The following is an 18568-nucleotide window of genomic DNA, read 5'->3' on the forward strand; positions in this document are numbered from 1 at the left end:
CCCATATGACCCCTGATAAACTATTGCTCATGAGCAGTTTGCTATTCCTTTTTGACCAGCTAGAGGCAACAAAGACAATACATGTCATCATCTAGTAATGTAGATGCATCATTTCCAAGTGCTGGAGCACGAAGCTTCCTGCTTTTTAGTGCTGTGGCTTTTGCACCTTATTCATTGGTTTTCCTGGGGAAAAAGAACAATGTGTAATGTTTGGGTGAAGGGTGGCTAAGGCTTTGGCTGCTTTTAGCCCTGCTATTATGAGTTGGTTTGTTTCAATGTCATTTGTTGTCAGAAGGTTATGGAAAACCTAATCACAGAATATATACACCTGATGTGTGGTCTGAACGTGCTGATCTGAAACATTAGTACTACTCTGTGTGAGACCAAGCACCCTCAGCTGTCACACATCTTTGCAACCATTCTAAGTGTGTAATGTTTCCAACTTCAGACTCACTAGCTTTGTAAGAATGAGCTGGGAGATGAGGAATCAAATGCATACATGTGGCTGGGAATCTATCTACCAGAAATACTGTGGAACCCCTCCATACCCTAAGGGAGATCAAAAAAAGACCTCAGCTTGCTTTGGCTTTGGTTTTCTTTACTCTTTAAGCTGGTTTATTTGGGTAAGGCTGACATGCCAAAAAAAGCATTTGCTGCATTTGTTACACAACATTTTCTGCACACACACAATTTTTTTTTTTACACCCATTGGTTTAGCAGGAGAGAATCAAAGGATAATACTGGCATGAGTTACAGGACGCAGCAGTAGGCAGGACCAGACCTGCTTCATGGCACAAGTAAGGAAAAGGAAATCCAGACTGAAATATTTGTTCTTTTCCAAAGGCTAAAATTAATATTATGAATGCCAAGTCACATGGTGGGCTGCTTAGGTCTTCCAGGAAAAGAAGAGAGATAAATGGTTGGGTCTGAGTGATGGCATGGACTCTGCCTCTCTGTTACAGGGCCAGACCCATAGGTTGATCTTTGGCAAACACACCAGTCCCAAATTAGATGATCCAATGATTAGGCTTCAGTTGCAGGAGTTTTCTGGTCATCCAGGGCTTGCTGAGTGTTATTCAAGCTGGCTATGTCCAGTCAATATTCACTGTGATGTTCCACCACTGTCCTGGACATTGCATAAGGCAAAAAATGAGACAGTTTTTCCCCAAAAAGTTTGTGATCTCAGATTTAGGCACTGGGAAGATAATAGTGTGCTGTTGGGGAGACTGCATTTTTCACTTAGTAGGAAAGAAGCAAGTCTGGGACATATGGTGGGCTGATAGGGAGAGCAACAGATGATGAAGAAAAGGAACTGGTGAACAAGGATAGCTTCTGTAAGAGCAAGCTTGAGCTTTTCTGGGCGTCCATCTGCACATGAGCCTCAGATTACTGTTTTAATACCATTCCAGTTGAGGTGTTGATGAGACCTATGTAAAAGGGAAGCACTCGACATTGAAAAGAAATGCTGCCCTGGCACACTTACTCAGGAAAAACCCATGTTGCAATACTTCTTGTGTGGTAAGCAGAATAAGAGAGATCTGGCAGAAACTTGGTTTTGGAGGCAAAAAGCAGCTTTTATACAGGATTTCAAAGTGTATTGTACAGCAGTGTGTGGTAGCTTCATTTCTTTGTACTTGATGAGTAACAACTTCAAGTCCAATTTTAATGAAATCAAATCATGGCTTATGCAAAAGAATTTGGCTTTAAACTCAAATGAGTTGCCTAGCCTGGTTTATTAATTTCCCCCTTTATGCTATTTCAGACAATTGATGCTCCTGTTTTAAGATCAAAGCTAGTGTCTTCTGGCACAAGTTGGTTCTTCCAAATCCTTGGAGATTTTTAGACTCAGCTTCTTAATGTTGTCAGGATGTTGGTTATAAACTGGCTAGATGAGTCTAGAGCTTAGTGCACAGTGTAGAGCTTAAAACATTTCTGTGCTAATTCTACAGAATGGGATGTTTTGTAGCTTAGTGATTTAGCTTTGCCTGATAGTGAATTTGGAGATGTTATTTTTTCACTACATTAGCATAAAAGCTCCAGAAATTAAATGTGTTTTATAATAAATTATATGGATATGGTCTTGTCATGTGACTATATAACTCGTGGTACTTTGTGTGAAAAAAGCATGAACTGATTGCATCTGGCAATGTAAAGGAGATGGTGTAATGTATTGTATAAATGTGCACAGTGGAGTGCCTCAGGGTAGGTACAATCTTGTTTTGTAACTGTAAATTATAGTTCTGCTCTCTTCTTGGTGTGAACCCTAAGTTTTAGAGAAGAAAATAGGCGATTCAAGACATGCTTTTTTGCTTTTGAAGCGCAGGATGGATGGAACAAATTACCAGATTCCCTTAAACAAGTGCCAGCAGTGAATAGTTTCAAAACATAGTTGCTTATTTACTTGGAGAAACATTGCCAATGTTTTTTAAATTGAAGAGATGAAATTATATGTTGGTATTAGTAACTTTTTAAAGAATTAGCTTTTTATTACTTATTGTGCCTTTGTTTATACTATACTGTTACACTGCCAGAATGTTATGTTGTATTTAACAGTTCAATGCATACTTCCTATCTCTTGGGGCCATCATGAAAATTAGATGTGCAGTCCCTGGAGATGGTAACAAGCAAGTATCATTTTGAATGAATAAAATCAATGGGATATGGCTCTGCATCTCAGTGGGGATGAGAAACTGCTGAGAACAGGAGGTATTACATTGGCCTTACTGTCCACAGCAAAACTTGGGGACTATGTGTTGGGCAACAACATCATTAGTATAGTTACTGAGAGTGAGAGAGTAAAGGTGCTTGGCTTTCTGGAGACGGGTTTAGTACACATGGCTGCAAACACCTGGATATATATATGCCTATATATATATATAGGCATGCCATTAACTTTTAGGACTGTGATTTTTATAGTAGGACGCCAGGATGTTGTGTAGCGTGTTCTTGAAAATGCCAGGAGGGTGTGAGAAGGTGCCTGAGGGCAGAAAATCTGCTTGGGATAGTGTTGAAGGACTGTCCTGGGCAGCATGAACCAAATTCAGAATGTCCTATTATATATATTATATATATATATAATTATAACTTCCTGAGGCAGGCGCCAAAGAGAATCATCCTGAGCCATCTTGAAGGGAACTCTCTGACCTATTTCAGAGGGAAGCCTGGGAAGAGCTAGTGTATACACAGCATGGACCATTAGGTGCCCAGGACCCAGCAGGGAGTAAAGTCGTTTGACAGTGTAGAAACACTATCATTTAGACTGTGGTTACTTTTAGGGTTGTGTCAGACTTACTAAATTGGAAATTCAGTGGTGGGTTGATGGAAGTGGTGTAGCTTCATTATTTTCTCCCTAAAACAGTCTCCTGAGCTGAGATATCTTCTCACCGTAACGGAACATTGTTTTTCTTCACATGCACAAGATTGATTAGAGCAATAAGTACATCAATCATGATTTGCTATTTTTTATTGCCTTCTAAATGCTCTAAGCAAAGAATATGAGTGTTTTTAGTTATAAAAGCTACAGTATGTGGAAAATATATTGAAAAGTGTGAGCTATAGGGGAGGCAAAGAGTATCTGGAAGCTCAATAGAAAATGTTCGTATTACTATCACTTTCTTTCTGTAACTTGTTCCCAAATGTTAGCAAAATAGGAAAGGAAAACATATGCTGTAATGTTTATAGTCAATCCCTGTTAGCTTTTAAAACAATTTCTATATTCATTTTCACTGAATATCATTTTTGTCTGTCCTTTCCCTCTGTATTTCTGGAAAGGAACAGCAAGCCACTCAGTATGTGGAACGCATCCCATTCCCCAGTTGAGTAAAGGGAATTTATTTGTAGCCATGGAGAAAACCCACAAGGTAGATGCTATGTTTTTAGATTATGGTCAGGGAAATTGTTGCTTTTTGTAGAATAAACTCTAGCTTTTGAACAAGGAACGTGAATTGGTGTGCACTGTATTTTCAAATAGCTTTCTAGTAGTTCTGGGTACAGTAACAAGATAAATTTTAGGATAAAAAAAGCATTTTTGCAAATGCCGCCGCATTGTGTCTCCAAAAATATATACTGGACATGTCACTGATAATAAATTTGCTGAAATGCCTGCATGAATATAAAGTTTTCTGCCTTAAACCAGGAAACCTGACTTTCTCTTTGATGCCGTCAGACCATCACTGACATCATTTTTATAATTTTTTTTTCTTCCCTACAGGGAAAAAGATATGGTACCCTCTTGGTGCTGAGAAAAAAATTTAAATACTGAAACATAATAATCAAATACATATCCATGAACTTATCTATCATCTCCTTGCAAGTGTCTTAGATCGCTCCTTCAGGAAGCCTTTGGCCCAGGATAAAGCAGGCCAGATTACCAGTCAGGATATTCCCAAGTGCTAATGCAAATTCTCCATTCCTACATGAGAAATACGTATGAAAAACATCTCTTAGCTTTATTTCCTTTGTGTTCCTTTAGGCTGTAGCGTCATTTGCTTATACACATATATAAGTACATATATATCTTGCTTTAGCCTTTTTCATATAGATGAAATGACTAGGATGTTTTTTAATTCAGTATACATCACATATATAAAATGTGGCTGCCCCTCATGCATTACTGGCTTCCTAGCAGGGAGAGTTTGATCAGGTCTGTGTAAATGCAGAAAACAGAAAGATGCTGTGAAACAAGACACATTTTATACTAAGGTTGCACTGATAAATAGTTAATAAAAGGTTTATAAATCATTAATAGAGGCTTTAATAAATGGTGAATCAGTTGGTTATCTTTATTCCATCAAGGCAATGGGTTGCTTAGCACAAGCTGTAGCATCAAGTTTGTAACAAACTTAAAATATTTATTCATCCTGTATTAATTTTTTCCTGAATTCAACTTTAACATACGGTGTAACCAAGAATTTGGAGAAAGTTTAAGGCAAAAGATTTAGCTAAAAGTCAAAAGGACCGAGAGCAGACATGAAGATTACAAGAGATAAGGTACCTCTTTATAGCAGCCATGCCCTCAGGTTGCATTTATTGTTAGAAATCTGTCCAGCATGACTCTTCCTCCCCCCAGCTCCTCGGGCCTTCTCTCACAACACAGGCAAACTGTCAGTGCTGCAACTGTGCCTAAGTCTTTATAGACTCTAATGCCAGAGCAGGAGGAGAAATAGACCAGGATTGCTGCTTTCTTCTTCTATGGCTTTGTGGATCTGTCATCCACAAGTCACAGTAAGGGCAGCATTTGGCCAACGGAGATTTGTCACACTATGGAAAAGGAAAATGAGCAAGAAAGGGTCTGAGAGATTGCATCATCTTCTGTACCTCCCTGTCCTAGCACAGAAATCATTCTGCCTGAGCCTTTCCTGACTAGTGTGTGTTCATCTTGTCTTAAAGGTCTTCCTCCAAAGACAGAGCCTGTGTAGTTCCCCAAGCAATCTATTTCAGTTCTGGCACAGTCCTTACTATTAGAAAGCCTTTTCTTACATCTTACTGGAGTATCTCTGGCTGCAGTTTAAGTTCATATCCACCATAAAACTGGAGAACAGATTATTCTCTCCTTTTGCAACAGCCCTTTCTGTAATTGAAGACTGTTCTCTTGTCTCCCCTCAATTCTCCCAAGGGAAGCAGTGTGAGCCCTGTGTCTTGGGAGACTTCAAATTAGATCAGGCTAAGCAGTTTAATGTGCACTGGAGGAAGGGAAGCTGCCTCAGTAGAGACATAGAGCACATGGGCTAGCTGATTTTTTTCATAATGACCTCTTAGAGCTTGGCTCAATGCTTTTATCTGTATTTAAAAACATTGCACACACTTTGAGCGAGAAGGAAATGATGGAAAAATGAAATATGGAGAAAGGAAATAAATGTTGAAGGAGGCAATTAATTTTAGAGACTGGTTTTGTAAAGCTATTTTACCATCTGCCCCATATCTCCTGTGCTCAATTCTCTCATTCTGATCTGTTCCTTGGAAATATTCAAGCTTAAATCCTTCCTCAGTCCTCTCCTTTCACTTAAATCCTGATTTGGCCTTGAACCTATGCAGCCCTTGAACAGTTTACTCGCACAAGTTATATTTTTGGTGATTTGTTAGACTTCTTCTGCATGTGTACTTCTTAGTTACTTACCTGAGGGCTTTTACAGCTAAAAAAAGCAGCCGCAGCTGAAGAGACAAGCGTGCCTAGCCCTAATAAATAAAACACATGGATTCAATTAAAACAATGTTTAAATAATTTTCAGAAAGGAGGATGCTTGATGTAACTACATCAGAGGACCACAGTGACTTTTAAGCCAACAAACTGTGCAGGTTTACTTTCTCATTTAATCTTCAGGTCTATAAGAAATGCATACTTCCATAGCAGTCATCTTCCCACTCCTACAGTTAACATGATTTTGGAATTATTTTAAGTCCAAGCCATGTGAAAATAAATCCTAACTCGATTTTGTGGGCTTACTTTGTTTCCATTAAATTCCTCTTTAAAACATTTCATATGCTCAGTTTTGTTATCGTTACTTCCAGGAATTTCTAAATACTTCCAAATTTGGATTGATAAAACTTTAAACTTTTCCTAGAAAAAAGGAATGTGATTCCCTTCCTTCTTTCCCAGATATTTATAACCTGAGATGTTTACATGTATACCTTAACAGATGCACATACAACACTCACACTTCAAGTAAGTGATTCTTTACAGTCATAATTTATTAGAAGGTAGATATATCAGATTTCATAAATGAAACAGAATGGAGCTTATCAAGTACTTAATAATGAGGGACTGCCAAAAAAATCAGGGCATTGCAAAGAACAGCAGAGTCCTGCAGATAGTTAAACATTTCTCCTCAGGCCCCAATTCTCCAAAGCAATGAGCATGTGTTTCAGGGACAGCATGGAGGGGAGTTAAGGAGGCAATCGTGTCCCTGCGGGGTGTGGGGTTGAGGTTGTTTGGCATGTGTGATCCTCTCTGGAACTTCTATTCACTACTATGTCTTTCAGCAATGACTGAAGTGAAAAGATGCTTCCGTCATACCTAGCTTATTCCTTTGTCGTGCACCTCGATGCTCAGAAAGATGCTTCTATCTACCTGAATGGGTCAGTCCCAGCTTCATTCAAGCTGACTTTTGCCATTGACCTCAGTGGAATCAGGATTGCTTACATTGTAATAGAATTTCCTCAAATAAAAGCACACTCATTCTTCCTTTTTCCAGGAGTTTTATGTGTGGGTGTCCCCTAACAAGGAGATGAGGAGGTTTTCTTGCAATTCAGCCTGCTGAGTTAGTACTCAAGGACACTGGGTGCATTTAGACGGTGAATTTTCAGCAATGTTTGCTGGCATCCCCTTCCCATGAATCCTGGGGACTCTGTCCAGCCTTTTCTGCTTGGGCAGGGAGAGGCTGAGGTTAAGCCTCTAATGGCAGTGCTGGTGTATAGTTTGGTGCAGCCTTCAGTCAGGCTGTCTGTGTGTCCTTCTTTTAATTACATGATATAATCTCTGTTTCACCATTTTGCTCTGAAAAGATTTGCCACAAAACAACCTCTGTAACATAGGAGCTGGCACAGGCATACAGGATTTGGGTTATATTATCTCACAGAAAAGTTGACTAGATCTTTTCCCCTTTCCTCTGCGCTGCAGTCCGACAGCCAGTGCAGCGTGATGTCCTCATCGTGTCGGCGCCTGGGCTGCTGCCACCACCTCGCCCTCTGGGAAGGACAGGCTGCTCACAGCCGCCTCTTCCCTCCTCGCCAGCCCCTTTGGGGGCTTGGGCGGTGAGGACAGGTCTGAGCTCCACGGGCCAAGACCTGAAGCTGTTACAGGAGTGCGGAGACTTGTGTCCTCCCCTCTCCATGGCTCAAGCAACCGGCGAAGCTCACCCCCCGCCGCAGGAGCTGTGGCTGTGTGGCCTGTTAGCTCAGGCAGAGGCTTGCTGACTGGATCTTCAAAGAAATACATATTAGCAGGCAGCTGTAGCCACCCAAGCCATGTCTTAGCCCAGATGCTCCCACCACACTACCTTTTCAGCAAGAACCGTATTTTATGTGGTATTTAATCACATTAATTACGTGATGGTATATTTTCACTTGTGCAATGTTAGCAGTGGTTGTCAGGGCACCTGCGGAAACCTGTGTACTCATAAGCTTTGTCACGGCTGGCCCTGGGCTTTGAGGAGCATGAAGCTGCTGCTAGGACGTTCATTTTGATGCTGTCAGTATCAGGCCATTGCATGCAAACCTTTCCAGATCAGACTCTCTCTTTCTTTGTCTCCCCTGTCCCATAAAAAAGTCTTCTCCGAGCTTTGTAAGCAAAGAAAAACAACCAAGACAAAGATTGCCAGAGACAAGTATTACTGCCTGTCTGAATATTTATTAAATTAAAAACAAAGATAAGAGAGAATGCAGCAGCATCTACCATAAAATACACTCATTACAAGGGTATTTGTAAGCTTTGCCTAAAACAACACTTCTGCCGTTTCTCTATTTTAGCGATCTTTTCCCCTCTTCTGAAACTCATCCCAGCTTGCTCCCACAGAAGCCCCAGTTCTGGCCCTCAGTAAGAGCAGGCATGGTGTGAACTTTCTCTTCTTTTTGTATTCCATAGCCATGGGCAGGCGGGTAGTTTCTTCGAAGACAATTGGAACGGGGGTTTAAATGATGCTTCATCACATTGATACAGAGAATGAGCCTGTTGCTTAGATGGTCCAGTAGTGCAGGTCTTCACAAGAAGGTTAGATTTCCAACCCAACTGCAGGCTTTCTGTGTAACCTCGGGCAGTCACCTGATCTCTCAGTCCCTTATCATAAAATGGGATTTGTAACACTTCCTCACACTTGCAGAGTGCTCTGATACTTGATGTTGAGTGCCACAGTAAGTGCTGAGGGCCAGTGCTATGAGAAAACACTTTGGCCCGTAGGACACCCTCACTCCCTCGTCTACACCGGGCACTCATGCTCCAAGCCTACCCCAGCTTTTCAGAGCTGGCTCTGGCTTGTTCTGCCACTATGGAGATGCAATCCATAAAGGGTGCCTATGCAGTCCAGGAAGGATCCACTTCTTGCTTGGACTTTGCAGATAAAACCCCACTGTAAAACTCTTATGATGGCTTCATCCACATATAGCTCGACAGACTGACCGTGGAAGAGGAGGCAGCTGCCACCTGGTAAAAGCACATATAGTTGAAATTTTCATGAATAGAACCTATTGTCACCCTTTTTCCCAGGAAGTGTTGCGTACTGGGTAGTTAAGATGTTTATCTACCATGTAAGGATAGATGGTGATACTTCCTAAGCAGGGGCATCGTCCCAAGCTCTGTGGAGAGTATGTGATCACTTTCCCTCTCTTTCTTTTCTTTTTTACTTACATGAATTTGTTTTCAAAAACTTTTTTTTTCTTTCGTAGGAGATGACCCATTCTTGGCCTCCTCCTCTTACTGCTATTCACACTCCTGGCAAGGCTGAGCAGACCAAGTTTTCTATCCCAAGCAAGGTACAAGTAGGCTATTAACAGTGACCTGATTAACATGCTGTTCTGTTGAGTGTTCTTCGCTGGAGAGTTTATTTTTGTAATTGGTTCCAATTTCAGAAATTTCTAAGACTATTTTTAGTTGAAAATTCCCAATCAAACTGTTGTTAGTGGTAGGGCTGATTATTTAAAGCTGCAGAAGTTATAGCAAAGAGAAAGTGAACCTTATCTCTGTTTTTGTAAGAGTCTTTCTACACAAGTACAATATATTTTATTTATTTATTTTTCTTTCATCATTATTTGTCCAATGCAATGGCTAAATGGTCTTCTGTTCCCTCCAATGATTGATTGCATGATGAGGTTTAGGCTGCATGATCAAATTAGTTGGGCTTAAAAAGTTTCTCCTCATGAACTGAGCTATGGCATCTGCTTGTGTGCACACTCGAAGTACCAGCAGACAGAGAGCTGTACAAACACAAGCCCCAGGATTTGCCTTGTTAAAAGCATTGTACTCAAAATTTGCTGCACTAAAAGCCTGGAGAGTACCTGCAGTTCACCTGACGTGCAGTGAAGTGTTAAGCCACAGTAATTTGAACATGTCTTGAGCCCAAATTCTGTTGCTGCCTTCTGGCTACGAGTCGGGTAGTGCAGTTAGAGCTAGAGCTCCCACCCAAGGCAGTCGTCGCCAAACGTATCATTTGCTGGGATCTGAACAGCGATGAGCTGATGATGTTTGGGGAATGGAGAACTTCCCCAGGGTAGAAAATCTACACCACTCTGACATGAGGCTACATAAAAGTTTCTTTCTAGAGGCAGGGCCTTGGAAAACAGCTCATAAAGCTGTACTGGTACTGCTTGACATTATGGTTCAAGCAATCATACCTGTTTTAAAAGCTGGAATGTGATTTTCCCGTTAACTGATTTTATCTATTTGGCAGATATTCCCTTGTCTGAAATGCAGCCTCCATACTTAAGTGGAAATCATATGAAATTAGGAGCATCTATGGCTCCTTAAAAAACAAAGCCAGTGCCTACAATGCCTTATCTTAAGAGAATGCGATTGTTACTGCTCCAGCACTGCCAGCATCAGTTCAGTTAACTGCTTCTGCATTAAGCATCATAAGTCATAATCATACAAGGGTTTAATCCTCACTGTAAATCTGGTTCGAGTCAGTTGAACCCATTTAGGTGAAGGCAGATTCATACCTGTGTGAATACATCTATAAGTGACAGTTGAGTTTTGGCCCACTAGAAGCTTTATTTTTCTAATTTATACTATCTCTTAATTTAATGCTGTATTTTTTATAGGCTCTACATAAACAGGTCTATGTCCTGCGGACTGCCACTATCTCAAGTGAGAGCAATATAATCACAGGCTCAGAGAAACTAAAATCTTGTTTTGGTTTGGTTTTTTTCTGTTCTTATTAAGCTTTCTTTGAACTTTTAAGATCCACATCAAAGTTAATCATTTCTGGTCAGGTTAAATGTTGATCTTAAAATTGTTAACCATATGACTTTAATATAAAATATAAATTGGATTTTTTAAGCTAGCATTTCAGGAAATAGGCAAGCACATAAATGTTTCTGAGTTTGTTAGTTTTACTGTAAAAAAAAATGCAACAGAAATGTATCTCTTCAGAACATCACACTAAATCAATTATAGCTAGCCAAATTGTTGCATCTCAGACATAACATGGGTAGTTGTGCAGCCACAAAACCAAAGACAGGCTCTGTTAGAAGTTCTCAACTTCACTAAAACATATAAGTATCCTCATGAGAAATGTATGTTAAAAAGTGTGATAAAAAAGGTAGAACTTAACAGAACAATTTATCCTTCTGACATTCAAGTTTAAAGTGCCATTTTTACTCTTAAGGCATGATTTAGTTTACAAGGGACTGACTGACAGCACAGTACAATATTAGGAACTAATAATGCCCTGAGAGGAAGTGCAGTGAGGGTTTTAATGACTTTAACATCCTACAGAAGTAACACTACCAGCAAAGTAGTGCCTGGCTGTAAGACTAGGTTGTAAATAACACCTTAATTTCAAATCATCAAACTCTGCTTGGAAGGAAAGCTGATTATAATCACTCTGGACTGTAAAGCCTAGAGAAAAACTAAGCAAGGAAACATCATGACATTAAGGAGCAGTTTAGTTATTGTGAGTCAATGAGAATCCCAACATTAACACACTCAACGTTGCAGCCACATCCTTTGCTGGTGTAAAGTTGCTGCACTTCCATCGATTTCATTGGATTTGCTCAAATTTCCATGACGTGGAGATCAGCCTCCTATGTCTTTATCAACTCCTACATGTTGCAGCTCAAATAAAATTACTGACTATCAATGAAAGGTTACTGCATTTTCTAGCAACAAGACCAAAAAAGAAAGGCAGTGGTGCTGAATTTGATGCATAGCTACGTTCATGCGAAGGACTAAATTTTGCACAACAGACGCCCCACACACATGTCCATCGCCAAGATTTGAAAATGCTGGACCACTGCTGGTATAAATCTGTGCAGTGACTCCACGTAGCGAGTGTGTCGATTTACAGCAGCTGAGGACAAGCTCTTGTCTGAACTGTGAAAGCGTCCCTCAGTGGTGCTTTGTCTCCTCAGTTAATGTTTTTTTAAACTGATGTCACTGGTATTGCCTTAGCAGTCACATGAGCCCTTCCCTGTGCAAACTCCCTCCCTGTTTGTTTAATGCCATGTGCCCTTAATCTGCAAGCAAAAATGTATTTTACCTTCTTCATCTCATTTAACTAATGCTGACATGTCGTGTGTTCTTCTTTGTAGGACTCCCAACATCTGACCTCAGGATACAATGTACAAAGTAGGTCTTCGTCATCCTTAGTCCTAACAGTCAGGGTTGGATATATATATTTTTTTCTACTTAGCATCATTAAAACAAAGGCTGAAAAATTAATTTCTATGGTGCTAAAACAGATCAGTTCCGTTTTTTATTACATGTTATGCATTGTGGCATGTTGTGAAACCAAGTATAATTAGATGGGCTGACAGCTTTGGGTGCATTTTAATTCTACAGTAATCTTTTGACATTTGAAAATGTGTTTCCTTTGTTTGCAGAGTGGAGTGATCCAGCAGGGAAAGTTGCAACTAAGTCAGTGCCACAGAAGTCGTAAGTATTATTATTTCCAGCTTCAAGTCTTGATTTAAATTTATCATAAAGAAAGAGCTTATTTCTCCAAAGGTAACTAAAATCTAGCTCATTCATAATCTTGTCCTGGTGTTCAGGTGTTCTCAGTGGTGCTTAAAAATTAGCCATAAACCAGTTTTATGTTTTCACTGCTTATTACTGTTTCTTTTTAAGCATTAGCTAACAGAGATATGTATGAAAGATGAGTTTATTAAGCAGAAATAATGCTGATTTTAGCTGTACAGCTTGCCAAAATTAAATCACTTTTATGTTTCTCTCATCAGATACTAAACCTCTTACAATAGAAAATGCAACCCAATGAACAGATGATGCAAAAATTTTAGCATTTATATAGTGAAGGAGAGTAAAACACATCGTATGGAACGATTATACTTGCTGTTACTGAAAAGCAGGTCTTGAGTTTTATACACTTAGATGAAAATCACAGCTGATCTATAAATACAACAGTTGAAAATTGTGGAAGAGCTAATCCTCCACTGTGTTAAACCATTTTTCTTTGGTGCTACTCTGGTGTAAAACTGGAAAAATGTGGCAGTCAATTGAGACTGCATGGTTTTTCTTTACTTTTACCAAGGATTTCAAAGTAGTTTGTGAATATGAATTAAATAATCTTGAAAAGTAGGTGGTTGTTTTGATACTTCCTTGAGGCGTAAATGTCTTGGTCCAATTTCAGTTCAGAGCTGTGATTTTTTTTAGTGTTCAAATGGTGGTAAACTACTGAATACAGAACTGTAGTAGCTTAACTAAAGTTTATGTAAATACAAGGTGTTCATTTAAAACGACTTCAAAATGATTCTAGTGGGTCCCTTAATTTTGCTAAAGACACAATTTAAATTAAATTCATATAGGTGATGAAAAATCAATGCAGAGATACCTACGTAGCTTTTTTAAAAATAATTTAAATATGTTGATTTTTAAACTGCTGCAAATTTGTGAACAGCCTAGGACTTACTGGAGTTCGATGATTTGTCTGTGACTACAGAAGAAGCCAGTGGCAGAGCTGGGACAAGAATGTGGGTGTCCTAGCTCCGTTGCTTTAATCACCAGGCTCTGAAGGCCAAGTTAACAGAGTGTTAACATTCATTTTAAGAACATCTAAGTGGTCCAAACCTAACATCAAGCACATTCTCTACTAAAAAAAAAAGAAAAAAAATACATCTTAAAATGATTTTTCTCCTGAAGCAAGTGTATTTGGATTCCACTGTGAAAATTTTTTTAGTGAGTATACCATAAAATAAAATATTTCAATAGTTTGTAACCAACGGTAATAGACTTGTCAATCATGGTTTATAGTTATAAGCTGAATTTCAAAAGAACAGTGCTTCAGAGCTCAGTGGTATATAGTGCATTTAATGGGACCAAAGCTCTCTATAGGAAGCCTGATATAAAACCCGAAGACACTGAGTACATTTTATGAACCAGTTGCTCTCTATTCTGCTGCTTGATCTAAAGTTCCAGTACTATCAATCAGATTTCTGCTGCAATGAACTGCCTTCCTATGGTATGTGATAGATTTTACACATGAGAGATCAGAGCTGCAATAAAGCTACTTTTATTTTTAGCTTCCAAATGAAGATCAGCTAACCCATTACTATCACTTTTTCTCTTTTACTACAGAAAAATTGTTAAGGCAGCTTCCAAGGATTTCCATAGGGCTTTGGGAGGTTAGAAGGCAGTCCACTGTGAGACTTGGTGTTACAAGGCCAATTTGTTTCTTCAGATCTGTGTGTGCAGTTAGCACCACTTTCAGTGGGAATTACCTACTTGAGGACAAAGTTGAGCATAATGAAATTAAAGCAGAGATTGGGGAAGAAAAAAATAGTATTATTGAATAATTAGAGGTGTATAGTGCAATCCAAACAGACCCAGATAGATTTAGAGACCCTGCAGTCATTGTGTATTTTAAAAATATAATATTTATCAAATTGCAGTTGTATTACTGAAAATTCGTTCTTTCTAATACTGGGCAGTTTCAGGGATATTAGATTGTGTGAGTAAAATTACAGACCTACCTGTACCCCTCACCAATTCCTCATGTATTTTGTCAGAGACCTGCTATCGCTATTTCAGCTTGATCAAACCTGACTGGATTTGGGTTTCTTCATCTATACCCTTTGTTAGAGACCTTTTTAACCTGGAAAAGTTCCTAGAGAAAGTAAGGGTTATTTTCCAACTTCTTTAAGTTTACATGTAACTCACATGAAAGTTATGTTATGTTTTCCACTTATATTGCTCCAAGTGACAGTCGTACAGATCCCACTGGCATCATTAGAAAACCTTAGGAATTGGTACTAAGGTGCTGGCATTCACTATATCACAGAGTAGCACTATGGCTTTTTTAGAGATGTTTAGGGATGTTTAGGGACGGGTGCTTTGCCTCTATGATGTTGTATGCTGTGCCAGCGGTAAGGCTGCCTATATGTTATTACCAAATTCAGATGTAGAAACATTGGCATTGTGGAATATCAGACCAAAGGAATGTATGATCTTTGTAAGACAATATTTTGGGCATGTACTTCTAGGAGAAAGAACAGACACCACATGCTGCAAGGTGGATACATTTACCAATGTCTTGCTTTTGAAGGGTGATGCAATACATATGATTTGTGGTTGCCTAACTTGTCTCAAGTAAATCTTTTTGAAATATGAATTTCAATCCTTTTTACAGCTGAAATATATTTAATGTATAAACATTTAATATATTATGTCACATCCACATACTGGAGAAACCCAGCACCAAATGTTTTGCAGCAAGCAAAATAGTAGGCAGAGTATCACAGAATGGTAAGATTGGAAGGGACCTCTGGAGATCATCTAGTCCAACCCTCAGTGTAGCCCCAGTGGGGATTGAACCCGCGACCTTGGCATTAGCAGCACCATGCTCTAACCAACAGAGCTAAACCTAACCCCATAGTTGGGATCCTGTCTAAATTCTGTACCTACACTGTCCATGAGTGACCCTTACTGATTTAAATGATTCATTTAAATGAATCAGATCTTAATTTCTACTCAAAATTCTTGAAAATTAAATTTTGAACTCTGGGGAATGCGCATGTTTGTGTGTATTGTTGTGTGTTTTTATAGCTGACATCAGGCTATGTAAAACTATGGCAGCTGGCTTCCCATTTTGTCTTCAGACTCACTGTAAAACTCCATTGATTAGGTACCATGCAGTCAGTTTACAACCAGTCTACTCTGATTAGTGTGCTATGAAGCACAGTAAGGAGGAACAGATAAGGTGCAAGCAATTGCACTGAGAAGGATTTTCTGTCAGCTTCCATGAATTCAAGGGTACATTCTCAACTCTTGACTTGGGTTTCTGTTATATAATTACCACTGCAAGTATGTCATCCTCAGACATCCAGTTCTTTTGTTCTGTTTGGTTGTTAGTCTTTGGCCTCTCTCCAGCTGGAAACTACCCAGAACCTTTTTAATCAAGCACATCCTGTGTTTCGAAATCATACTGCAGAGTAGTCTTGGGTAGTTTCCATAAAAGCCTAGCTAAAAAAAAAAATGTAATCATAATAGTATTCTTTCCTTATCATAAAATGACTTCCTATACTTACTGTATTAATACAGTATTAAAAGGTCCTTCTCATGGGCTCAGTGAACTACCGGAAACTATTAAAAACTTAGAGCAGCAAATTTTTATGGATCAGACGAAAACAACTCATTTTATCAGATTTTTGTGATCCATCATGCTTAATGATATACAACCTGTGTGGGGGCTAGAGAATAGCTAAATACAGTGGGCTCAAAACCAACACAAGCAGTTAAAAACTCTTCATGTGTTACTTTCGCAAGGATTTTTCAAAAAGGGCTCACCACTGGTTTCAGCTGGGCCAGGATTTCACTTCGTAGTTATAAAAATATTTCAGTAAATGCCAGTATTTTTCTAGTCTTAGAGATTATCGTAGCACTTCATGGAAGCCTGTTTGAAAATGGAAATCTGCTTCTTGACTTCTAACTACTTTTCAGAAGTGTCTAATGGCTCTTTGGATGTTCTCCACTGTGTCAGGGACAGCCACCTGGGAGCATGGAAAACAAAATTTGGCAGCACGTTCAAGCTATGAATTAAAGGTAATTCACAGTTTGAAACGAATCAGCATGAGGTCCTTATGAAGAGTAATCAGACATCAAGGGGATTTTACACCAAGGATTGTATATTGGATAATGCGACAACAAGTAATGTTGTTATTCAGAACGTTCAAATCAAGAAGCACTGATGAATTCTAACCTTGAAAGGAATCTTTTTTTTTTGTTTGTTTGTTTTAAATGGGATTCATTCAATATAGACGCATGATTTCCAGTTTAATCATACGAAATAACAACTTGTAAAATTCAGCTTCAACTGGCATAAGAGGAGTGTTTCTAGATATGTATCCAACTCTATATCTGAGTTCCAGTCACAATCCAGCCCTGATATAATACACTGAAGAAGATGCAATTTTAGTTTATAATTACAGTTTTTGATGAGTGTCAATTGATTGTACAGTTTTGATAGCCTGTATTCTTTTCTAGTGTACACTTATTTTCTCTTAACAAGTGTGTGGCAAGCTTTAACCATTAAAAGTAAGTGCTGTCTGTTTGTTAGCCTCAGGAAGTCCCAAAGATATTCCCTCTGAGTAAACTGGGAAAGTCAGGGGTACAACGGACTTTTGCTGCCATGTACAAATTATGATAAGTGAAACAACAGTAGCATGTAATTGGAAGTCCATTAATCTTTAGAGAGTTCCAGTGCATCGTATGAAAGGGACAACTAGAAAATGAAGATAAAAAGGTCTGTTCTGATTATATGTCATTCATCTTCCATATTTATCGTTTTGTTTTGTTAATTAGAAGTTTGCTTTGCATCCTTTTGCCCACATATGTTCTTGGGTGTTATCATCTGGGATCTGGAGCAATGATAAGGAGTGGAGCTGGTATCCTTTTGTTCCTCAGTGCCGCAGGCTTCTCCTATTGAACAGAGTACTGAGCAATTGGGACTACAATACACAAGCATTTCCTATGGCCAGTTGCTTATAGAAGCAAACTAGCTAAACATTTCAGCTGCTGTTAAACATGCTAAAACCCAGTGTCGTAATTAAAAGCTCTGTATCCTTGAAGATAAGCCCATTATTCAAAATAATTTCTAAATTAGACTTTTAATTTGTTTTCATTTTTCAGCTGGCTCACATATAGTTTAACCTCCCTGTCAAAATGAAGTTATTTCCTAATACATTCTTTTCCAGGATCTTTTCTCCTGACATGTTTATAAATCATTTTAAAAGATTGTGTGAACAGAACTAAATTAATTCTCTTATATTTTGCTGATCAATGTTGAATAATTTTTCTTGCCTATCACAGACATATAATTACTGCCCTTAAGAATGCCTGAAACAAAGTAACCAAGTGCATTCTTGCCAGCCTTGCTGATTGGAACCTTAATAAGCATTGAAGCATTTAAATTTCCTCTGATACTATATAAAGCCCCATTAAAAATTCAACATTTATTTGCCCTAACTAACTGGTAGCAGTTGAAATACTTTGTACTCAGGCAAGATGCACTACTGCATCACAGGCAAACGCATGCTACTGCAGAGTGGTGATCACAGTATGTGCTGATATTAATATGGACAGGCACACAACGCACACTGATGTGTTTGGATTCAGGATGTATTTCCCTATCCACTCCATATCAGTTCCCTTTTTGTAAACCAGTAAGATTGCAAATCTGCCACTGGTTTCCCTGAATTTAAGGAGCTTTTCTACAGGCAGCCAGCAACACAGCAGCATATGTTGTGCCTTCATGGCTTCAGGCCAGTCTCCGACTGACCTCCCAATTTACATTTCTGTGGGATGGAATCACTTCCGAACTTTAGTATGACTTCAAACATTCATTTTGAAAAACAAATGTACTCTGGAAATCTGAAAATGTACAGCAGGGTAGAGCAGAGGAAGCCACCACAA

The 18568-nt window shown here is 39.0% G+C and overlaps 1 protein-coding gene across 1 annotated transcript in view; it reads left to right on the forward strand.

The window, feature by feature from the left end:
• Positions 1–18568, forward strand: part of AFF2 (ALF transcription elongation factor 2) — a 325935-nt gene that overhangs the window by 190130 nt on the left and 117237 nt on the right. The window contains exons 5-7 of the mRNA XM_062584442.1: positions 9376–9462; positions 12238–12274; positions 12529–12580. Coding sequence (XP_062440426.1) covers positions 9376–9462; positions 12238–12274; positions 12529–12580 — 176 coding nt within the window. The remainder of the gene's footprint in view (positions 1–9375; positions 9463–12237; positions 12275–12528; positions 12581–18568) is intronic.

The sequence above is a fragment of the Rhea pennata genome, chromosome 11 (assembly GCF_028389875.1).
Source record: "Rhea pennata isolate bPtePen1 chromosome 11, bPtePen1.pri, whole genome shotgun sequence".
NCBI classification, from domain to species: domain Eukaryota; kingdom Metazoa; phylum Chordata; class Aves; order Rheiformes; family Rheidae; genus Rhea; species Rhea pennata.